Source organism: Pan troglodytes, chromosome 8, assembly GCF_028858775.2.
Source record: "Pan troglodytes isolate AG18354 chromosome 8, NHGRI_mPanTro3-v2.0_pri, whole genome shotgun sequence".
NCBI lineage: Eukaryota > Metazoa > Chordata > Mammalia > Primates > Hominidae > Pan > Pan troglodytes.
This window is the reverse complement of record NC_072406.2, coordinates 91985832-92010647: the sequence shown is the minus strand read 5'-3', so window position 1 is coordinate 92010647 and position 24816 is coordinate 91985832. Positions and strand designations below refer to the sequence as shown.

At 43.3% G+C, this 24816-nt stretch overlaps 1 protein-coding gene across 4 annotated transcripts; it reads left to right on the top strand.

Annotated features, from left to right (window-relative positions):
• The first annotated feature begins 114 nt into the window (after positions 1-114).
• On the top strand, positions 115-23650 carry MBL1 (mannose binding lectin 1). 4 transcript variants are annotated; one of them, XM_063781927.1, is made up of 5 exons: positions 120-1113; positions 1192-8348; positions 8984-9100; positions 9954-10028; positions 10779-23650. In XM_063781927.1, exons 3-5 carry the CDS (start codon positions 9022-9024, stop codon positions 11072-11074), a joined length of 450 nt encoding a protein of 149 aa, XP_063637997.1. In that variant the 5' UTR covers positions 120-1113; positions 1192-8348; positions 8984-9021; the 3' UTR covers positions 11075-23650. The 4 variants fall into 4 exon arrangements, with proteins under 4 accessions (XP_016774239.1, XP_063637997.1, XP_063637996.1 ...); XM_016918750.4 differs by having other exon boundaries at positions 115-8541; positions 10701-23650; XM_063781926.1 differs by having other exon boundaries at positions 120-8348.
• The last annotated feature ends 1166 nt before the right edge of the window (positions 23651-24816 follow it).

Sequence of the window (24816 nt, the reverse complement as noted above, 5' to 3'; positions counted from 1 at the left end):
ATACTGATTTCTGAAATAAATATGCTCCATAAAAATTCTTGCAATTTTTAATAGTTATGGACTTTCAAATCAGTTCCCAAATACTTAGTATTCTCACTATACTTTTTTAGAAAGTATATATATATATATATATATATATATATAAAGAGAAAATCATTACAACTGTGAAGTATTTTATTTCCCTCTGTTGAGATTTTGAGAGCTGTTGTAGCCTTTCAGAGCTTAGATGAGCTACCTGAGGAATTATTTGCAAAGGGATTGCAATCCTAATTTCAGACAAAACAAACTTTACAAACCAACAAAGATCAAAAAAACAAATAAGAAACCGTATACTCAAGTGATGGAAATGGAATATCTCAATTTATCAAATCTTGTAGAACTTTTCATAAGAAAAATATATTTTCTTTAGAAATACGTACTTGGGACCAAATTGTATCACTTAATATTATTTAATATTTTAACTATGAGATTTTTCTGGACTTGACTTTAATCCTTAGTGTATCATTGATTACTAATTCTTGCTACAGTATGATGAGGGCAATAACATGTTTGAAAATTTAACCTTAAACTTTTGCTAATTCTAGTGGTAGCAAAATATTTATATACCCCTAAATAAATTTTGAGGAATCAAAGGATTGATACATAAGTGAATACATATAAAATGTTGATTGCAAACAAAAGAAAGATGATTGTCTGAGAGAATATAATTTGTCAGGGCATTTTATTTGCAGGACGTAATAAAACTGGACAATAATATCTATCTCGTATGGTCCTTGTGAGTATTAGATATATTAATCTTATAAAGCACATGAAAGAATGCTTAGCACATAGTATTTGCTATATGAGTGTTATTTATTATCAATAGTATTCTTAAGTATCTAGATTTAGAGCTACCCTGAGGCTCTACTGAATACAGTATGTAAGAAATTTCTCATTGTAACTTTCTCTTTTCTGTTTTGCACACATTTCTTGTGGGATTACTTGAAGAAATATTCTCAGTATTGTTCCACATCAAGATGGCCACTAGTAGCACTGAGCTTATATCTTACTAGCTAAGCTACTTTTTCAGAAAATGAACATTGTTTTCCTCAATAATTTCAACAAAATTTCTAGGTAAGTTTCTCAATACACTAGGTTGGATCATGAGCATATTACAAAATAAACCATATGGTTAATCTTTATTTTGGACAGGTTGAGACATATTATGACCACTGCCCATGATGATTAGGTCCATTGCTCTCACATGGTGTGAACTAGAAGTGAAAGAGAGGTAGACATTCAAAAAAGATTGAAATGCTGCTACAGAAGAAAAAGAAAATACTGAGGTCTCTGTAATCACAGATATTTATGTTATAAGAAATCAATACAGATTAAAAATTAGGTAAGAAAATTGATTTACTAATAATCTTGATCTTTAGCCACATTTCTCTGAAATAAATTTGCTCTAATGCTGTGACGGGGATCAGCAAGCTACGTTTTCCAAGTTCCTTCAAGTGGGATCCTGCTAGGTTCTGCTATTGGGAGGTACTAGAGAAACATAGGCAAAAGAATGGAAGAATAGGTCTCCTTTCCCTGTTTGTTTGCTGTCCTTGCCGATATTCTCCCAAGAACATCCCCTTGCCCTAGGAGCAGTAATTGTTTCAGTTTACCAATTTTTTCAGAGCCCCAGAAAGTGCCTCTTCAGAGGTAACAGCAGCAGTTGGAACATATCTCTCCCTCAGAGGTCTAGCCTCAGCTCAGGAAGGCTTTTACTCTGAGTTAACAAATTTTAATAACTCCAGTCTCTTCCCTTTATTCATCTAAGCTTCTGAGGAGGTCCGTATGTGGCCAGGAGATGGTGGTGATAGCTGCATCTTGCAGTCATTTTCTTTGCTTTCCACAATGTTGTTACTTTTTTCTCCGATTTCTTATGTGGTCAATTTTTTAATATTAACTCATAGTCATAGTGTAGTATTCATACTTTATGTGAAATGAAATGTATTTTATAATGTAGCCATGGCCTACCAATAGCATATTTTCTTTTAGATTTGGTGATATATATTTTGCTTCAGTGACTTTATATCCTTATTTGTTGCCCAAATTAGTTTTTTGTATACAAAACATCCAGTATTACCCTGGTGCCATCATTTCTTCTGTTATCCATTGTCCTGTGATTTCTCCTGGAAAGTGAATTGTTTATCCGTCCATTTCACTCTGTGAAGTCATACAGGTCTATCTATATAGAACTCCTGTGCTCCAATTTATTCCCTGTGTGAAACTGGGCAATGCATTAATCTGGGAATATGTTTCTTCATATGCAAATCAGAGATAACACTTACCTCACAACATTGTTTAGAGCATTAAAAGAAATATAATATGATATCATTCACACAGAATTTCCCTGGGTGTGAATTGAACAATGTCAATTTTTCTCCCATTTAATGTGAAAACTAACTATATAAATAAACAAAAAAAAGTATAAAAGAAGAAAAAATCAATAAAAATTATCAAATATATACATATTAAAATATTATCGAGTCTTATACAAATTGAGTTTTTCAAAAATAATAATGATTGTAACTTTTATATTGCAGTTAATGCAAGAAGCATTATGAAGGAGAATCACACGTCTAGAGCAAAGTGATGTTAATAGTGTTTATGTTTGAGCCAGATGGAACTCCTCATAGGAGCACACAGTGCTCACCTCCTCCCAACTTTGCATTCAAAGAAATCATATTCGTAAGCCAAAATTGGTCGTAGAGGAAATATTCAACACCACTAAATTAAGCAAACTAAAAATACAGCAGTTTTTCTCAGTGAACTGGTTGTTAAATACATACTAAATCACCACTAGGTGGTATAGGCCCTCATAAATCGCAAAATAAAAATGGGACTGCTTAGTTTCTATTTTGTTACTTTCTTTATTTCTGAAGAGAATGAGCTCAAATTTTAACAGCAGAGAAAAAAATATAGTTATGAGAGAATCAGACTTTCAAGTATGTGGGGCTATTTTAAGGAAGGACATAGATGTTCTAAATTTATCCTAGCCAAGAAAAAAAATGTGCTTGGTTGGCTACAAATGAAAATCAATAAAATCCTCCCATAGGATTATTGATCAGTCTAAACCAAGTGTCAATTTTTTTTTTGTAAAGGGACATATTGTAAAAATCTTGGTCTTTATTGGCCTGTTTCTGTCTCAACTAACAAACTCTGCTGCATTAGTGTAAAAGTAACCATAGGCAAAGAATGTAAATGTAAATGAATAAATATAATTGTGTTCTAATAAATTTTTATTTGTATATCAAAATTTAAATTTTAGCATGTCATGATAAGTTATTCTTTGGGTTTTTTTCAATGAGTAAAAAATGTATAATCTACATTTAGTTTGCTTGCTCTACTAAGTGAGGTGGGGGCCAGATTCAGCTTGAGGAGGGTGGCTAGCTAACTCTTAGTGTAAACAATATATATTATTTAGTATTCCTTTGAAGTGATCAACTTGGTTATAATCATGGTAAGCTGGCAAGTGAGTTGTAAGATAAGGACTATGTTACTTAAGTTCTCCAGAGAAACAGAACCATAAATGAGATAGATAACTAAGATAGATGTAGACATAGAGGTAGAGATGGAGATAGAGATAGATGAGATAAAGATACAGATGATAGAGATAGATATAGATGACACAGAGATACATATACTGATACAGATGAGATAGATAGAGATAGAGACAGAGATAGCTAGAAGAAGATAATTCTTGGGAGGAATTGGCTCACAAGGATGTCGAGGCTGAGAAGTTCCACAGTCTCCTGCCTGCACGATGGAGGCCCAGGAAAGTTAGTGAAATAGTTCAACCTAAGCCCAAAAGTCTGAGAACCAGGTGTTCCAATATCGGAGGACAATAGAAGATGGATGTCCCAGCTCAAGAAGACAGATTAAATTCACCCTTCCTCTGCCTTTTTGTTTTATTTGGGCTCTGAATAGATTGAAGGATGCCCATAGATATTAGTGAGGATGATCTTCTTCACCCAGTCTACCTATTCAAATACTAATTTCTCTGGAAACACAGACACACTCAGAAATAATGTTTCATCAGCCATGTGGGCAACCCTTAGCCCAGTAAAACTGACACATGAAATTACTCATCACAGGGAGGTCTGGGACAATTCACGTCTTTGTTAATTTAAATAGACACATGAAGAAATTATTTTTCCTCTATCTTTTTTCCTTCTTCTTTCTCTTTCTTTCTTTCTCTCTTTCTCTTTCTTTTTGTTTTTAACTAAAGGACATTTTGTAAGCACATGAAACCAGGGAATTGCAGTAGCCATATGGCTACTATGAGATGAGAAAAAGGAACGTTTTTGCATCCTGCAGATCTGCCCCAACTATGGTCTTTGTGTTAACTGAGACGACAAATACGTTACTATCTAAGCTTCCTTTAGTAACGTCTTCCACTACCTTTATGTTAAAACATTTTAAAAGATAAAATTAAAAATATAAAATGTTGTCCTTTTAGAGTGGAATAAAGTTGGCTTCCATAAGCTCCGATGTGAATTTTACACTGATTCTGGCCAAATTTTTCAGATAATTTTAGAAAATTGCCTAAAAATACTCTGTAAATCTAGTGTTAATTATTAGACATTATTTTTTTCAAATGTTATTAATATTATAGTGTTAGATGAAGAAAGTATAATCACTAGGGATGAGTTTAATTTCCTTAAGAAAGACAGATATCAGGATCCTCTAATAATACATTAAAGGCTCACTAAAGTCAGAGGTATGTATTTGGTAATGTACCTCACTATATTCTTGTGGACAAGAAGGAGCAATATGGATTAGGTAATGGAATAATTTGGTAAATTATTTAATGGTTAATAGTTACATATTACTAACAAATAAAATGGTTTTAACCTGACAAATTCATTTTTGTTTATATTCTGGTAACATTTTCATCAGTGTTTTAGACATGTTCATCTGTCAAACACATGAAAAGTGAAACAACTCTGAGGATTAGCTAATAGGTTGAATGATAAAATAAAAACCTATATGGATGTCTGTATATTATAATTATGAAACAGCTTTTAGTCATTAAAACTAAATAGGAAAGACCCTTAAATATTACATGTTTAACAATAAACCACACACACATAATGACAATGCTAGGATGAGAGACATATGTTTTAAAAAGCAAGATTTTACTACAACAAGCAGTGTTTAGCTAGCTAGGCTGTAAACCAAGGGTTGGCAAAGTATGGCCTGCAAGCCATATCCAGCCAATAGACTGGTTTTGTAAATAAAGTTTTATTGCAGCATGGACACAATCATTCATTTGTGTATTGTCTATAAATGCTTTCTCACTGCAACAGCAGAGTTGAATAGTTGTACAGAGATTATATGGCCCACAAAACCTAAAATCTTAGCCTCTTTCCCTTTACAGTAAAGGTTTATTAATCCTGCCTAAAAACAATTTAGCACAGTAATTTGGCTACAAGGAAAATAATGATTTTCTCTTATACATTTAATGTCTGGACAAGGTTAATGAGAGCTATGTTTTTCTCCAGGTAGAGTATCCTGGACGTGCAGTTTAAAAAAAAAAAAAGCATCACATTTTGAGAGTCTGTCATTTGAAGGCATGGTCTAGTCTAATCATGGTTTATCTCAAATGTAAGTTCAGAAATTGTGGATGTTACAGCAAGACATAATTTGACTCTAAATCAGCAAGTACTTTCAAATATTCAGAACTATCTGGAAGTGAAAACAGCTTCCTCTGTAGACAGACAGCAAGTTTCTTATCCCAGAGCCTTGTAGATAGACCATCTGTGCAGGTTATAATCAGGAGATTCACAAATGTGATAATGATGACATAGTCACATTGACAATGAGGCTTTTAGTCATACAGATTAAATATATACTCTATTGTGCAAACCTCCTAGTAATTGAGAATAAACTTAATCTTGGGCTACAAGTAGATACAAAGTATTCTCAGTTAGATTTTACATGTATACATTTTGAAACTATTAATTTTTAAAAAATAAAGCAACGACTTTAAAAAAAAATTTTATTTATTTATTATTTATTTATTTATTTATTTTTATGGAGTCTCACTCTGTCGCCCAAGTTGGAGTGCAGTGGCGTGATCTTGGCTCACTGCAACCTCTGCCTCCCAGGTTCAAGTGATTCTCCTGCCTCAGCCTCCCGGGTAGCTGGGACCACAGGCATGTGCCACCATGCCCGGCTGATTTTTGTATTTTTAGTAGAGACAGGGTTTCACCATGTTGGCCAGGCAGGTCTTGAACTCCTGACCTCAGGTGATCTGCATGCCTCAGCCTCCCAAAGAGCTGGGATTACAGGCGTGAGCCACTGCACCCAGCCAATTTTCCCATTTTTGACACACTAATTCTAAAGTAAACTTTCCCCTTCATTACTTGAAGATTTATTTCAGGTGTTTTTCAGTTCCTCCTAATTTCAGCTCCTCAGTTCAAATTTGGCTCACATTAATGATGGTTATCTGTTCTTGACACATAGAAAATACAAATATAGGACTTTTACTGAATTCTATTTTTTAAAAAGTTCTAAGGAAAAAGCTATTACATCCACATATATGTGTAAAATGTAACATGGACCTAAGAACTACTGTGAATAAATAGCTTGACTTTTAATACAAGAGAGTATATTGAATTTAAAGCTAAGAATCTGGGAATTCTGGAGTACCGTCTGCTAGAAACATTATTATGTCAAAAATAACAAAAAGGGTTATTTGACATGATTTGCTGATCAGTAAGCCCACCGAGGGAAGCCCTCCCAGGTTTATGTGAGAAGTAGTCAGTTTTTTACTGGTGCAGAAGAAATGCTTTTTATTGCTCCAAGGATGGCACTGAGCCCCACAAAGCAACCACTGGGGAATATCAGGTTAATAGCATGAATCTGTGGTTATAAAACAAGCACACTGTTTTAAAAACATATTTAAAGTAATTCATGAGTTGGATGTTTCCTGATAGGTATACTTTTCAGTTTAGGCATTTAAAAAAAAGTCTGCAGTGTACCTTTATTTTCACTTTTACTTTGGTGTTTTGATGTCTATAGAAATGAGCAGTTTCTCTACTTCTTTCCCAGAAATTAATCTCCAATGCTGACGTGAGCACAAAGACCTTATGTACTGCGCTGGGAAATATGTTGTGTTTTAAGAATAAAAATTTTCATTAGAGTTAGTCCATGCATCACAGATATTATCCTTCCTGACAAGAGGAACACTAAAGCACAGACACTGTGTTGGGCTGTAGTTCTCAATGGAAAAATTAAGCTTTTCAAAATGTTAGTCACTGCCATGCTAGATGTTTCTTTAAGTCATTTTTACTACCTGTTTTGATAGATTCTAAGAATCAGTCTTACATTGTATTTTTCTATGGCTTACTGTTAAAATCTTATTCATAAAAATAACTATCATGCATGGAAATAGTATATACCAAAATCATAAACCAGAAAGTAATTTATATTTAACCCTCATAACAGTACTTCAAAGTAGAAATTATCTCATATTGTAGAGGAAACACAGGCTCAGATAGGATATAAATTGCCCATATCACAAAATTAGTAAGTGATGGAGCTAGAATACAAACAAGATCTGCCTATTTACACAAATCAATAATTTTTCCTCTATAACATGTTGTCATTACATGCCTTTGGTTTTCAAGTGAAATGCACTCAACTTCACATTTTAAAATATGCCACAAATGTACCCATAAAGTAAGTGAACATGACTATTGAGTGGGACCACAATTAAAAAGTTTGCCTTGGGACCTTTGAAACAAAGACGGTATACTGACCCTTGGGGAACTGAGTTACATGCCCAAGTCCAGCCAAGAGATGGAACTTGTGGGACCTCAGGTCTCCTGCTCCAGTCTAAGTCCAGCTCTTTCCTTCCATAGGAAAGGAAGAAGAAGGAAACCATGGCTCCTTTGGCACTTTAGAAAGAAATCCGAGCAATCCAGGGGCCAAAGCTCACACAGGCAATGAGTTCTCTTCACCATTGTCTGGACCACTGTACCCAGGGCTCATGGATAATCCTCAAGCCCTGTGGGCTGTCAAGTAGGACGTGCTTAACTGCTAAGACTTGTGCTAACAGGAGCTCTGGGACCTCAGGGAGAATGGGCTCGCGTTCATCTTGCACCTGCCTTTGTTTTAGCACTGATCTAACTCTCACATTTTTTACCCACCCGTCTCCCTAGTAGCCTGAAAGTCATTCAGAGCCAGGGGTTGTGATGGTCCCCTCTGTGTCCACTGTCCCCAGCGCAGGGTCCAGCACACCACAGTGGGTAGCAAATGCTATTTAAATGAGATGGGATGAAATTCCCTTCCTTCACTTTCTTCACCTCAAGGTAAGGACCATGTTCCTGTTTCCGTCATTCCCTGTCCTTCTCCTGTCTGTGGTTACAGCTTCCTGCTCCAAAACAAAAGCCTATGCGGATACCCAGAAGACCTGCTCCATGATTACCTGTGGCATCCCCGTCACCAATGGCACCCCAGGCAGAGATAGGCGAGATAGACCCAAGGGGGAAAAGGGAGAGCCAGGTCTGGGACAGGTTTCTGTGGCTTCCTAAATCTCCACCTCCAGCAAGTGTTCAAGCAAATCTGTGCTTGAGCCTGCCACACGAGGGTTAAAGCACAGACTTGGGGAGGCTCCCCTTTCATCAGGACCCATGCTACACTCAGAACAACCCCTGTAAAATGCCATTGCCTCCAAAACAAAGATGTTTGCAGACTCTCTGGGATCCCATATTTCCACACAGGAACTGGGGGTGTGTGGTTGTCCCTTCAGAGGGGTGTCCTGCCTGGTTGGGGAGCTGGCCTTGGTGCAGGCCCTCCACCAGGTTGCAGGAGAGTCTTTCTTCTTTGGGTCAGATCACTGGCTCATTGGCTGTTCCGGAGGTGAACATGAATGGAGCATTGAGCTTTTGGGGAAAAAAAAAAAGAGTGACAGCCACTGGGTCATCTTCCCTTTGTCTTGCAACAGGTCAAGGGCTCAGAGGTTTGCAGGGCCCTCCTGGGAAGATGGGGCCCCCAGGAAATACAGGGGCTTCTGGAATTCCAGGACCTAGGGGCCAAAAAAGAGATCATGGGGACAATTCAGGTAAGGGGCACACGTCAGCATGTGTGGCCTGGGGGTCCCGGGCCTGGGGAGCTGAAGGGCCAGCTGGGAGGTCCCCTTTTCCTTCTTCTCCTGCTGCCTCATGGGAAGATGCCCAACTCTGCATCCAGGCCCAGTGCCCCCGGCCCTCTCAGCTTTACTTGGGGCCTGAGGAGACTCCCATAGGTGCCCAGGTGCAGACGTTCAAGCCATGTAGGGCCATTCCCTCATCAGGCCCCTTAGCAGATGGGCCCCGGCTTTTCTTCAGTGGAAACAGTTCAGTGTGCACCTCCGGGGTGCCAGGGAAGAAATAAGGCCCTTTAGGGGGTTAGGTTTACGTCCATTGTCACAAGAGTGGCACGAAAATGTTCTGCCTCTTAGGACCCCTGGCTGATGGGGAACATCACAGCAACTTAGTTCAGAGTAAAATAGAGCAAAATTCAGTAAGAACAAAACAATAATGACAATCCACTTATTCATATTTGTCTACCAGCCTGTCAAAACAATAAAGGTATTTAAAAGTGTATCTGGAATGAGAAATGAGAAAGAATTACAAAGAAAAATTTTCAAAAAGGAGGGTAATGAGTTGAGTATTTTCTTATGAATTCTTACAACATGACAATATGCAAGACTTATGTGGAGACGGGGGTCCAGGACTGAAGTTCCAGGTTGTGAAGGGATGCGGAGGTATAGCTGGGAAGGAGGAATGTAGTCATTTTCCCCTTTTTATTTCTTCTGCATTCTTATTTTCCTGGAATAAGCATTCGTCTTAGTAAGCCACTTTGTTTTTTTCAAAATGCTCCGCTCTCCAAATTAAGGTCTTCTCCATAAATACCTTCTCCCTATTGCTTTGCAGTTGCTGAGGCTAAGCTGGCCAACTTAGAGAGAGAGCTACAGAGCCTGAGATCAGAACTGGACCACACGAAGAAGCGTGAGCTTTCTCTCTGCCCATAATGTGTTCTTGGCTCTCACTCTTTTCTTCAGCGCACTCTAGATTTGGAGGAGGTGGGAGGGGAACTAATTCATGAGCGCTCGTCCTACACCAGGGCCTGTGCTGGGTGGCATTTTCCCATAAGATGGTTTCATTCAATCCTCTCAGCAACCTCAGTTGTGGTTGTTGAACTTGCTTTATTGACAGGTGAGGAAACTGAGGTGCAGGAAGTGTTAGTGACTCATTTCAGGTCACACAGCCGGGAAGTGGCAGGGGAAGGGTTGGATGGAGATCTGTTGTCCCCAAAGTCTGTGCTCCTTCCTTGTCATCTACTGTGCTCTGATGTCTGTCCCTGCCTCTTCCTTATCCTGGTGCCCAAGCCTGCAGTGAGGCCCAAGACCGTCTCCCTATATGCACCTGTGCTGGGGCAGGTTTTAGCAGATGCTTTTTCAAGGTGGGATACCCAGGGGAGTCTGGGCTGTCTGCAGGAGTCTGGATGCCCCTTCCCAGGCTCTGCAGCTGAGGCTTACTTCCTGACCAGGCTCTGGCCTGAACTGCTGGGCATAGGGTGATTTTTCAGAGGTCTGGCTTCCCAGGGAACTCAGACTGCTTGCCTACTGTCCTGCGCTGGGCTCCAAACCCAGCCAGCCTCACTCACCATTTGTGGTTTCGTGCAAGCCTTCTCCTTGGGGAAAATGTCTGGGAAGAAGCTTTTCGTGACCAATGGTGAGTGGATGCCTTTCTCCAAAGTGAAGGCTGTGTGTGCTGGGCTCCAGGCCACAGTGGCTGCCCCCAAGAATGCCGAGGAAAATAAGGCCATCCAGGATGTGGCCAAAGACACTGCCTTCCTGGGCATCACAGATGAGGCAACTGAAGGCCAGTTCATGTACTTGACGGGCGGGAGGCTGACCTACAGCAACTGGAAGAAGGATGAGCCAAATGACCACGGCTCAGGGGAGGACTGCGTTATTCTCCTGAACAACGGGCTCTGGAATGACATCTCCTGCGCCTCCTCCTTCATTGCCGTCTGTGAGTTTCCTGCCTGAAGAGGCACGTTCCTCAGCCCCCTCCTTGGCTCCCTGCTGAACTCTCTGCTGGATCAGGGAGAGAATTCAGTGTTGGAAGAGAATTCAATGTTGGTTTTCTTCTGCCCTGTGTTGAGTCCTTCCTTCATGTGGATGGGAGGAAAATGAAGGGGATATATTTGATTGTGGGGTGAGAACAGAAGAAGAGGCTGGCTGTCAGGCACAAGGGTTCTGGTTCAGAAATGGCAAAGGACACCACCATCCCACTAGGAGCACAGCGCTGGGTCGGAGTCTACACTGGAAAGGGCCACGTCTGACCCTCTCATTTCATGGTGAAGACACTGAAGCCCACCAGAAGGAACCAGTGGGGCCACACCTGGGTCAGAGTAGGCTGTAGATCCCAGCCACTGAGAGATCTTATTCCTTTTCTCCATGAGTTGCCACTACTGAATGCCTAAACTCCTTCCATGGTGAGCCCAGACCTCTCTAGGACACAGGTATTGTTTCTAGTTGTTCATGAGCTGCGCCAGACAACCTCTCACTACCTGACTGTAACACTTGGCAATATCCTACGTGGGCAACAGTTGTTAGTCCTAGGAATCCTCTCATCCTGCCCATGTAGCTGTGGCCACCCTTTAGTCACTAGGGTGACCTTAAGGCCAAAGAACAGCTTTTCCTCCTGCATCATTTTAGGATGCTGACTCGATATTGAGGTGTGTCAGCTGCGTGTGAGGAGGCAAATTGTCATGCAGGGTGTACCCTTCTCCGCAGGCCTCGTGAGTCTCGTGAGTCTCAGCCCCAACCCCTACTCCAGTCCCCCACCTGCCCAGCAGCCCCTCCTTTCCCTGTAACACCCTCTTCCCATTATAGTTCAGTGGGCCCATTATCAGTACAGACAAGCGGAAAATTACCCCAAAGGTGAGCTTCATACCCTATGGGTTAAATTATGCGGGCCCAGCTGGCCAACAAATGCCATCCACTTTCGGAGCAGGCTTCTGATGCCATTGGGACCCACAGTTCTGCTCATGACCATGGCTGTTTTTCAGCTATCTCAGGGTGGGTGGCTCTGAGATGACATAGAGCCCGTGCAGCAAACTAAGGGAAGGGAATGGATTCCAGCACCTGCCGTATGCCATTCACACAATGAGATGGGAAAATATTTCATAAAAAGGCTAAGGGCCACTTTAACTCTGTGAAAAGCTTTAGTTAATCTTGGTTTTCTATTTTACTTCTCTTTGTATCTGAACTACCAGGAAAATCACCACATGGTTGGAAAGTGCTTGATGAATATTTGTCAAATGGATGCATCAAAAAATTACACAGGGACGCATGGGTGGGATCCCAGGGAGTGAATACCAAGCATGCTTTCTCTCAGTTGTCCTTCTTCTGTAGGACTATCCGGGCAGGGCTGGGACGTGCCAAGGGCATTGGGACCATCAGGGTGAGGGTGGCAGGACCTGTGTCCTTGGCCTCTGGCCTACATAGACAGCCATATCACTGAATTTTCAATTCCAAAAACCCCTTCTAAAGGTGCCAAAATTGGGGTCAATGAGAGGAGTATTTTCGTGATGCACAGCAAAATAATTAACTGCTTCCAATACAATCCACACTGCTTACCGAGGGAACAGGACACTGGTTAAGCTTTAGAAGCACATATGAAGCCATAGTGTATGGCAAATAGAGAAAGGAAGGACCAGAAACTTTTTAGAGGGAGAAAAGACACACATATACGGTGACCCAGAACAAAAGAATGACCAGAACCAAGCATGAATGTTACACCAAGCATGAATGTTACACCAAGCGTGAATGTTACACCTGAATGTTCTCACAGCCTAGATGAAAATGAGAAAACTGGCCGGTGATGGTTACATCGTCCTTCCTATGTTATGCTAAGGAGGGTTGTCGTGGTCAGTGCTGAGATGAATGCCTCCTTTTCCACACTGTGCATAAAGGACAATATCTTCAGCCATGAAACTGTAGAACATGCAGTTATGTACTTTACATAGGGGTGAAGTACATAACTGGTTGTTATGGTTTTCCAGCATGCAATGATTGCCCCTCAGTCAGGGAAATGCAAAAAATCTTGCAGGGCAAGCTCCAATTCTTCCATCCCCCTTTCAGACTGCTTCTCTTAGTTCCTTCTATGGGACTCTTTTCCTCCTATCTCTCTCAATGACTACAGCCTCATGTTCCTGCTCTAAGAGCTTTTTATGCCACCAATGCCCTGTACTCCTTCTCCCCAGTTCATAAGCCTCCTTCCCTGCCCCCTGGCACTTTGAGGTTCCTTGCTAATTCTCTCTTCTCTCGGCTCACCTGGCAGGGCATGAAGGCTCCTATTTCTATTTGATGGTAAGGAAGATTGCCATGGTCAGTGCTTCTGGATGGGTCGGGCTTTGTTCTCTCCCTGATCCAGCACCTAACCATCTCTTTTGAGCTCCTCTCTCTAAATGTATCTGCTGCCACACTGTTCTTCCTTTAGTCTGGAATTGAGACAGATTGCCTCTCTGTATTCATTTCTCAGTTCTTATCTGCAAGCAATGAGAGCCTGGTGTGTGTTAGCTGGGGAGAAGGTGGAGTTAATCTGAAGATATAGGATTCTCTTTCTGCAAGAAAGATGCCAAGAAAAACAGCTTTTAAAAAAGATACAGGATTCTCATGAAAGTCCAAAGATTGAAACTTCAGTTCATCCAGGCCTTCCAGGACCTGGGACAAGAGGAAAATTTTGGATTTAAGATGACCCTCCAAACAGTCTCCCTCCCTCCTACCCATCCTTCCTTCCTCCTTCCCTTTCTTCCTTCCTCCCTCCCTCCTTCCTTTCCTTCCTTTCTTCCTTTCTCCCTCCCTTCCTCCCTTCCTTTCTTACTCCCTTCCTCCCTTCCCGACTTCTCTCCTTCCCTTCTCTCTCCCTCTTTCTCTGTCTGAACGGCTGAGGACAGGCAGCTTCCTTTATTAAGGAACAGACAATGATTGACATCTCTTGCACAGGGAACCCAGTGAAGCCACACACTCCACGGACAGGCCTGAGGGGCCCCAGGCAGCTCATTCCCCTGAGACTGCAGGAGTGGGGATGACTGTGAGCAACCTCTTGAGCCCTGCTGTTTGTTCAAATGGAGGAGATGTCTCTGCCATTCATTTCTCACGTTGGCTTTTGGACCGCAGAGCTGAAAGACATCTCCTAGCTGCAGTCTTCCTTTGCTGCCTCTTGCATGGAGTAAGAACCTGAAGGCCATGCTCAGAGCATTCCTGGAAGGGAAGCTAGTGTTCAGAACTCTGTGCAGCCTGGGCTCTGGCTCTGGGCCATGCCCAGGGGAGAAGGTGGCCTCGGTCTCTGTGCACTATGTTAGGGCTGAAGGAGAGATGGCTTGGTGGGTGGGAAGTTCAGATTTTGGGAGCAGGAGACAGGGGTTTCAGGTTAGCTCCCTGACTAATGTACTCAGTGGCATGTCGGTTTCCTGGGCCTCCATTTCCCTATCTATAAATAGGTCACTAAAGACATCTTTCTTCTAAAACTTAATGAATCAATTGTCACACACAAGTCCAGAGTGTAGGAGCCAATTCAGGAGCAAAGTGGCAGGATCTGAGTTTTTGTGTGTGTGTTATTTTGTAGAGATAAGGTTTCACCATGTTGTCCAGGCTGGTCTCGAACTCCCGAGCCCGGGAGATCCCCCCACCTAGGCCTCCCAAAGTGGCGAGATTACAGGTATGAGCTACTGTGCCTGGCCCTGTTTTCAGTTTTTGTTTCCTGGCAATTCTGTCCAAAGTAATTGTGGGCTAAATATTTATCAGCTGCTTCTGAATTCTACAGAAGACAGTCTGGGTAAATTAGAATGACAAATATACCTTGGCCTCAAGGTGGGAACTTCGGATTTAAATTATGTCTGCAGAAGTAGAGACACAGCAAGTATAATCACAATTTGCCTCCTGTGTCTGAATGAAAACAGCTACCAAAGCCTGTGACACTCGAGGCTCAGGCTCCTGCCTGGGTCTGAATCCTGGAATTGTAGGGCCTTGTGCCTGCAGGACACTGTTTCCTCGGAGTCCTACAGCTCTGCTGCTTCACTTTATCCATGTCCAAGCCAGAAGATGGGGAATGGGGTACCAGCTGAGGGCCCAGTGTTCATATCTTTCAAATCTTCTTCCTGCTGGTGCCAGCCAGCCTCCCTTCTCTGTGGCTGTCAGAGGGGGACCAGTGCCAGGGGTCACAGTCAGTCCCTGGACTTGCCCTCTGTGTCACAGCAGAGCCTCTGACCTGGAAGGCTGTTTGCTTGTCATTATGTAACTGGTCTGTGCTTTTGAGCCTGCCAAAGCTCAGGGTTTTTCCATTCTGAAAAGGGATTGGATGCTATCAGTGGGCCTGGGCTGGAGATGCTGGGAAGTAGATTTTATAAAACGATGTTGTCCTGGTAACCCTGAGTGGCTGATGGGCTGCTGGGAAGAGGGGAGGAGATCAGGGCAGTGGGCCATCTGGGAAAGGGTGCTTACAACCCTGGTGGCCACTGTGTGAGGAGTAGACAGTGTCCCCAACTATGAACCTGTGGTTTGTCCAGCAAACACAGGTGTATGTTTCAAAAAAGCTGGGGGCAAGCAGCCATTCATTAACCAAGCAAATGCCTTGGGTGAGGCTAGCCATTGCCAACCCACAGCCCAGCCTGCCCTGCCCTGGCTTATGCTTGTGCCACCTTGTACCTCTCTTCTGAGTAGTGACCAGCAGAATTGACTGGAATGCTTGACAAAATCATAGGCTCTTGGCCTCATTCTGGACCCAGTGAGTGAAAACCTCAGAAATCTGTCATCTTCACGGGTTCCTCAGGTGAACCGGATGTTTGGCCAGTTTTGAAACCACTGCCCCAAGAAATACAGACACCACAGTGGCTTTCTGCCTGCCTCTCACCATACAGGGCAGCCCTGGAGCCTGGAAGCCAGCATTTTCCCATTCCTTACAGGCCCCTCATGAGGTGAAGGGAGTGCTGCTTAACTGTATAGTGTCAGACCCCAAATAATCTCCCTCAACGGACCAGCGCCCCGCTAGTGAAAACCAACTGCAGACCTAAACCTTCCCTATTTCCAGGGTTTCACTGCTTCCTGTGACTTTAGGGAGGAGGTCTGCGGTTGAGACAGCTCTGAGGAGCTTCAGAGCACGTGAGGCACTGGATGCGTGAGACCTTGAGGGGGAAATTGTGTGCACATGGGCTTGGGGCTGTTTGTGTGTATTGTTGTACATGTGTGAGTGTGTGTTGAGTGCTTGTATGGAAACCAACAATCCAGTATGGAAACCAGAACCCAGTGCTTGATGTTCTCAGCATCCTGCCACTGGGGGGCTCAGCCCCTACCTCCCCAGCCTGTCTCCAGGTTTACCTCTGCATACTCCCCACTGAAGAACATTGGCTTGGGCTGACCCCGGAGACTCTGGGTGAGGAGTTGAGGTGCTTGGTCATGGACAAAAGGTCCTCCGTAAGGGGTCCTTAGCTGTGTTCTAGGACACCGGGGGGTCCACAGAGATTGAGCACTAATATGATCCTCTTTCCCTGCCAGGTCTTGGATTGTATGTCACCATTTCCCCCACCACCCGAGTCCCTACCTGACCACTGAAGCTAAGGTTGCTCCAACCCCAGTCACCATTACAACACTCCATTTTATTTTCTTCTAAGAATTATGGTTATCTGATATCATCTTGGCTATCTGCTTAAGTTATGTCAGTGTTGCAAAGTCATTAAGAATAAGGAATCTAGCTGGGGTCAGTGGCTCACGCCTGTAACCCCAGCACTTTGGGAGGCCGAAGCGGGCAGATCATCTGAGCTCAGGAGTTCGAGACCAGCCTGGGCAACACAGCCAAACCCCACCTCTAAAAATACAAAAAATTAGGCGGGCATGGTGGCGCATGACTGTAATCCCACCTACTCAGGAGGCTGAGGCAGGAGGATTATTTGAGCCCAGGAAGCGGAGGTTGCAGTGAGCAGAGATCGTGCCACTGTGCCCCAGTCAGGGCAATGGAGTGAGACTCTGTCTCAAAAAAATAAAATAAAATAAAATAAAAATAAAAATAAAAAGAGTAAGGATTCTGGAGTCAGACTGCCTGGATTCAAATCCTGGTTCTACCAGTTTGCACCTGTGTGACCTGGGCAAGTCACATAATACACTCTCTGTGTGTTAGTTCCCTTCTTGGTAAAATTGGGATCATGACAGTGTCCACCTCAGAGGGTTGTTGAAGGAATAGATGAACTGATATAAGCAAGGCAATTAGGACAGCACTGGCCTGCAATAAATGCCATGCAAACATTAGTCCCTGCTGTTGTTATTAGTACAAGACCATATCACTCACTTCTGCAGTCCCACTGCCTTGAAAAGGGCTGGGAACCACATACACACTCAATCAATAACTGTTGAATGAATAAGTAAATGAATAATAAATGAATGAATCTGAGTCCTCCACCAAGATGTGTGACCCAATTCCCTTCTCTGGAGCTTAACTCAGCTCTAAGCTGGATCCAAGAGAGAAACAGCAAAACTCATTTTGGAATATGGTTACGGACACAGCCTCCTTTCTCTGATAATTGAGCATCCCTGGCCCCGGCAGCAGTGGCCATGTGCAGCTGGTGCTGTGGCCTCGTGCTGCCCCCTGCTGGTTGCCTCCAAGACAAGGCCAGCAAACCCAGAGAGACTCAAGCCCAGCCAGGTGAGTGGTGGGATCACATGAGCACCTTGTCTGCAACTTCAGATGCTCCCGCTTTCCTCCTCTCGACGATTGTCCTGGTTGCTTTGCTCACTGGGGTTGTGCCCCCACCCTGCAGGGCCAGGGCCAGACGCACGCTCCTACTGCGTGACCGCAGGTCTTCAGCATGCTGGATCCCGACAGCCCTCAGTGCACAGCAAGCCCCGGGGACTGGCGGGATGCTCTGCTCCTTGTCTGTACATCTGTCTGTCTCCTTTCCAAGCCTAGAATGTGATCTCTTTAGGGCAGGACCCACAGGCCACCCCCACACTCTCCTTGCCTGCCCCTCCACAGGTCTCTGTGTCCGAGGCAATTTCAGAATCCCCTCAAGACAGGACTTTGCTGCTGCTCTTGCCCGAGCCCTGTCGGGGCTGGATTTGTGGGCTCCTCTCTGGGTTCCCTTTGCGGACTTTTTGGGTATCTCTCTCAAATGCAGTCACTTTTTTCTTTCCTCAGCATCAGCAGGGAAAGAATCTGGACTTTTCTCTGAATCAGGTTCTTTTGGAGAACACTACTAAGTATATGCTTGTGATTTTCGTGTGATGACCTTGCGTCATTTCAAAAGGACAAAGGGGTTCAGGCTGGGAACCTGTAACTCAGGACAGTTTAGGGACTCTGCCTGGGACCCATCAGGCCACCAGCAGAGGGTCCGGTGCACAGATGGATGGTGGGGATCTCCTAGGGGATCTCAAATGGAAATGACATTGTTGTTCCGCCAGCTTCAACACTGTCCTTGTTTCTTGTTCTTGGGCTTCCTGGGAAGCCAGCTGGTGGAAGCACAGGATTCTTGCAGAAGTCCCAGAAGGTGCCTTCACTGGGTGCATGATGAAGCTGGGGGCAACCCCCTTGTTGGGTACCCTGTGGACCTGCAGGGCAGTGCCCTCTTAAGCCAAGGATGACAAACATTAGCACGCATACTTACCCTCTCCTCCCCCATATCTGTGCCAGATGCAACTAATCAACGATCTCCTACACAGCCTGGAAAAGATCCTGAAAGCTATTTAACCCCACAGTCATTACCAAGGGATGTGAGATGGTGTGGGGAAAAAGACTCATTGTCCAGCCCTACAGCCCTGCCCAGAGCTCCTGATGTGTCCAGCTTCCTATCCCCATGAGACTCTATGACCTTGACAATTACAGAAGTACCACCAGAAGCCATATGCCGAGTTGCATGTGGGACCCTTTTCCCCAGTGAGAGCATCCTCTGGAGACCTCACCTTGCCCAGCAGTGCTGACCCTTTCCTGTGCTGTCTGCAAGCAGTTCCTGGGTGGTCATCTCTCCTACACTGATGGGATCTGGTTCCCAAGCACCCCAAGGGCAGGAATCAGAAAAGGTCATGAACATTTTGGATTCACTATGTGAAAAGGGTCTGGGGAGTCCAGAGGTAGAAGCTCCCAACCATGGCTGAGATGGAGGGGAAGGTGATGAGACATGGTTTAACATCACACTCACTGTTATATGGTCGTGCTTGCCTAATGCACCAAGATTATGAGCTAAATTCCACATCAGATAAAAAGCAGTGCCGCTTTCCTCCTCAGCCAGGGAGCTATAAACCACCTGGAGCTTCAGGGCAGGGAGTGTAGAATCTGACCCCAGGCCACAGAGCAAAAGCAAGGGAAGGATGGGGAGGGATGCCAAATTCCCTGAGTTCTTGCTGCTTTCAGTTCTGATCAATGCCTAAAAGGAAGTGAATATGTTATCTCAAAATTATTTTTATCTTTTTCGTATCTCTGCTCCTTTCTTATGGCTACTACATATGTTGGCTTTTTTTTCTTATACAGATTTATCAACATGTATTTGTCTAATTCAACTCTTAAAAAGTCTAGTTTCTGAGATAATTTGTCATATCTATTATTGCTTTTTGTCGTTGTCAACACAGGGTCTTGCTCTGTCTTCCATGCTGAAGTGCGGTGTCACAATCATGGCTCACTGCAGCCTCGACTTCCTGGGCTCAAGTGATCCTCCTGCCTCAGCCTCACAAGTATCTGGGACTTCAGGTGCACGCCACCACACCTGGTTAATATTTATTTATTTATTATAGAGACAGGATCTCCGTATGTTGTCCAGGCTGGTCTTTAACTCCTGACCTCAAGTGATCCTCCCCAATCAGCCTCCCAAAGTGCTGGGATTACAGGTATGAGCCACCATGCCCAACTTATTTCTATTATTGTTATTTGTTTTATATTTCATTAATTTCACTTTTATATTTATTTGTTTTGTCCTTTTTTTGTTGTTTTAAAAATTTGTTTTAAAAAGATGAACACTTAGTTCAACTATTTTCAGTCCATGTTTTTTATTTTTAAATTTTTAATAATGAAAGCAAAGTTACTTATTTCCTCTGAGTATAGCTGTAACTCTATCTCATAGATTTTGGGATACATATTACTGTTTCATTAAGGTTTAAAAATTACTACTAAGATTATGCATTTTTCACGTATCAGTACTATTGGCCATTAGTATTTCTTCCTTTATGAATTTCCTCTTCTCATTCTTATGCCATTTTCCTATTTAGATATTCATTATTTTTTTATTGATTTATCTGTTGTGTACATTGCAAATACATAACCACTTTTCTTTTACATTGTGTTTTACTTTTCAGTAGAAAAGTTTTACGTATTTCTTATGTAGTCAGATATATCAATATTATCACTTTGGGTTCCCTTGTCTGATAACATTCTTAGATAGCTCTTTTTCCTTCCAAGACCACATAAATTGTTACTTATATTTTCTTCTAATTTTAATTTGTATATGTAATAAAATAATCTGATTTTACACTTCCTCTAAATGTTTATTTAACCCAGAATGATTCATTGGTAAGTCATTGTTTTCCTGTGATTTTGGCATTCTCTCTTTATCATGCATATAGAACACATACGTGTATATATACATACTTGAGCCCATTTTTAGCCTTTCTGTTCTTTTTCATTGTTCTGTCTATTTCTGTGTCATTAATATACAACTTCAATTATGCTAGTTTTATAAAACCCTCTAACATAGATGGGTCAAGTTCATTCTAATTATCCTATTTTAAGCAATTTTCCTAACCCTTGAGAGTCATTCTTTCATAAGAGCTTTAGAATCACTTCATGAAGTCCTCACACCTTCCTCCACTCCCTCTTTTCTTTCCTGTGAACATTGTATAGGGGTACAGTAAGTGTCTAGGTTCTCTGTGGGATCCCCATCCCTCTCATCCTCTCTCTGTTCTCTCAGGCCGTCTCTCTAGCTGGGGGCCAAGCATCCCCTTCCTGCCCTGATCCTTCCCTCTGGTCACAGAATGCGTTTGCTTGGCCTGAAGTTGCCATCAGAACTTTCAGCCCTGGCCTGGCCCCAGGCACTTATGCTTCAAATGAAGTATTAAGGGAATTAAAAAATAAATATGTACAAGGGCTGGCAATGAGGCCACTCTGCAATTTCCTCAGATCAAAGGGCCTAGAGACATCTTAAAAACACTTTATTCAACCCTACAAACAGGACTTACATAAGGACCATTCTGCTCAGGCAGGGTGCTGCTAAGTCCCTCTCTGTGGCTCAAAGGTGTTTCAGCCAGGTAGTCTGAGATTGCCTACAGACTCTTAAGTAAATAGAGGGCAAACATGTTAATATTCAAATGTATCCAGGAAGGATGGGTGCTGCAGTAACAACCCCCAAATATCACTCAGAGTACAAGTCCATTGCCTAGATCCAGGCAGTTGCTTTCCATGCATTTGCTCAAGGGCAGTTGCTTTCCATGCATCTGCTCAGGTTCCAGAATGTTTGATTGTACAACAACTTTATTATTATTATTATTATTATTATTATTATTGAGACAGGGTCTCACTCTGTCGCCTAGGCTGGAGTGCAGTGGCGCAATCTCTGCCCACTGCAACCTCCACCTCACGGGTTCAAGTGATTCTCCCTTCTCAGCTTCCCAAGTAGCTGGGATTACAGGCACGTGCCAGCACTCCCAACTAATTTTTGTATTTTTAGGAGAGACAGGGTTTTGCCCATATTGGTCAGGCTGGTCTTGAACTCCTGACCTCAAAGTGATCCACCCGCCTCGGCCTCCCAAAGTGCTGGGATTATAGATGTGAGCCACCGCACCTGGCCTTGTACAAGAACTTTATATCTACCAATCTGTCTACAATCACAGAAGACATGGCAGCAGACGAGAGGGCATTTTAGAAATGTATACCCACTCTTTTCTGCTTCTCCCCAGGAGTGACCCACATCACAGGTTCATGCCTGCCTTCAAAAGTCCTCTCAGTGAAAGATTGGCGAGAAACAGTAAAACCTACCATAAGATGCCAGGCCTGCTGTTAGCCATAGAGAGGCCTAATAGTCACAGGCAATTAGAGTGGACAGTAATGAAGACTGCTTTGATCTCTGAGTGGCTTGGTAATTGCACAAAGAGAGGTCTCTTCTCTATTCTCATGGTTAAAACTCTTATCATCCATCCATTCATTCTAAATCCACTTGTTGAGCACCGCTATTGTCCATTGCCAGAACAATCCTGCAGCTTACTCATCTTGTTATGTTAGAGAAGTGCAGGATCACGAGGGCATGACTAGCCATGTCAATCTTTGTATCCAATGCCTGGATAAATATTTGACATACAGATTAAGACTGCATTTCTCTAATAGATAACTAGTTTCTTTGCTCTAGGTAGGTAACTTGAAAATGTCAAGCACATCATTAAACTTGAATTTTAAGGTGAACATCTGGAAAGGAAGAGTGGTTGAGAATGCCCTGAACTTATGCCACTCAAGTTTCAGTGATGTGTATCGAGGGGATTCAGAACATAGACAGGATCCTAGAAAAGCAAATGTCAGAGGACTCCACATCAGCTGCTCATTATGGAATGTGGACTGGGTTGGTGACAGAAGGTTGAAAACCAGGATGAGACTTGAGAGTATACTTTTTAACTGAACAGGGGTTTCTCTATGAAACTGCTGTGAAAGTCCCCACTTCAGACATGGATGGGTCCCAGCCTGCTCTCATGGTGTCCATGGTGAGAGTCACAACATCACCTGAGAGTGCAAATCACTTGACACACAGGCTACTAAACAAGGGACCCTGACTGCTACAGTTAAGGTGGGGCAGACACTGAGATCTGTGTTGACCTTGGCCCATGTGTGTTAGTGCAGGGGAGACCTCTGTGCTCAGGAACTGGTTAGGACCTGAATTTCTGAAATAACTGCTTCAGTCCCCTATTCCAATCAGCCTGTGCCTACAGATCTCAAATGGCCCTCCCTGCTTGTTCTCTGTGCTGGAGAGCAAACCAGACCCCTGTGGCCCATGGCACTGATGGATCTGAAGCTTCTTCTTGGGGTTTGAAGTATCCACATTCCAGGCCTTCAACATCATAGGAGATTTTTTTCTCTCCACACACTTCAACTACGCTGACTTTTCCCTTAGCAAGAAGTAGGTTTGGCTTAAGTATTGGGGTAGGTAGTGGTCACTTTCAGGGGGTCTTCCCAGACCATCATGATCTTGCATCTATCCCAGTGGCCATATTGTACCACGCGGACCCACTCCCCAAGTTTAGTTGATTGGACCAGAGGTGGGCATCTGAGACAGAAAGACTCATTTCCACAGGAGTTTCCAATTGATCCCATTGGAGAGTTTCTGATTTCTGTGCAGCCGTCTTTAGGACACATGATTCTTAATGCTTGGGTAGTCAAGAGACCAGGAAGCAGAGGAAGCTGGTGTGCAAAAAAGGGAAAGATGCAAAGATGCACAGGGAGAAGCAGAAGCCAGGGAGAGAGCTTGCCATTACCTGAGTCCCCCTAGTCCTTTTTAAGCCCATTTGGAACCCTTTATTCAGAGAAAAAAACACTTCTCTTGGTTTATGCTACATCCAAGTGTTTTCTCTTACTTGTAATAAAAAAGCCATTCTGAGCTCCCTCAATGAATGTGTTTCGGTGTGGTCTCTGAGTAGTTTGCTTATTATTATGTAACTGACTTATATTTCAGAAGCTGCCACAAATTTGGGGATTTTTTTTTTCAGTAACTGGAGAATGATCTTAGCAGAAAACCTGGGCTGCATGCTGTCTTGAAGTGTGGCTTTTGTTTTATAGACATGCTGTCCTATATATGAAATGTACTTGTAGGAGTGTCGGGAAGAGGGATGGGACTGGGGGGGTCCCATCCAGAAAGAGAAGTCTCCCTGGTTTGTGTAAACTAAGGAGAGAGTGGCTGATTTTCTATCAGGAAAGAGGTTGTTTGCCCCCCCTCTTTTTTTTTTTTTTGAGATGGAGTCTTGCTCTTTCACCCAGGCCAGAGTGCAGTGGCGCAATCTCAGCTCACTGCAAGTTCCGCCTCCCAGGTTCACACCATTCTCCTGCCTCAGCCTCCCGAGTAGCTGGGACTACAGGCGCCCACCACCGCGCCCAGCTAATTTTTTGTATTTTTAGTAGAGACGGGGTTTCACCGTGTTAACTAGGATGGTCTCTATCTCCTGACAGCATGATCCGCCCGCCTCGGCCTCCCAAAGTTCTGGGATTACAGGCATGAGCCACCACGCCCGGCCTTGTTTGCCCCTTTTATGGGGCCATGGTTCATCCAGGTGTCACTGACATCTTTTGAACACAGGTGTCATTTAAATCATTATGTGCAATAATATGTCAAATCAACTAAATATGCATGATCTTTGGCCTATATATTTACAGCCTAAATGTATAGGCTTTAGGGTCAAAATGACCTTGCTAATGACCCAGCTGTAACACTGACACCCCCTTTTGTCCCTGCACAGTTTCATCCCTCTCTGTGCCTTGGTTTTCATATTTGGAAAATGAGGAGGAGGATTTAACTAGATTATCTCTAAGGTTGAATGGGGAAAGAACATTCCTGGAATCACCAGGCAAGAAGAGGATTGGAGGTAAATCGGAGCTTGGCCAGAGACCCTTTGTTCCAAAGTTCCCTAAGATTTCAGACAGCTTTAGGATTGTGCAGCTGGTACTCCTCCCATGAGTCAAGAGGCAGTCATGTTGGCAGTGATGGAGAGAGATCCTGGGCAGTGCAGGGGTGAGGAAGGGCCTACTGAGTGCAGGGCCATGTGGCCTGGCTGGGGAGGCA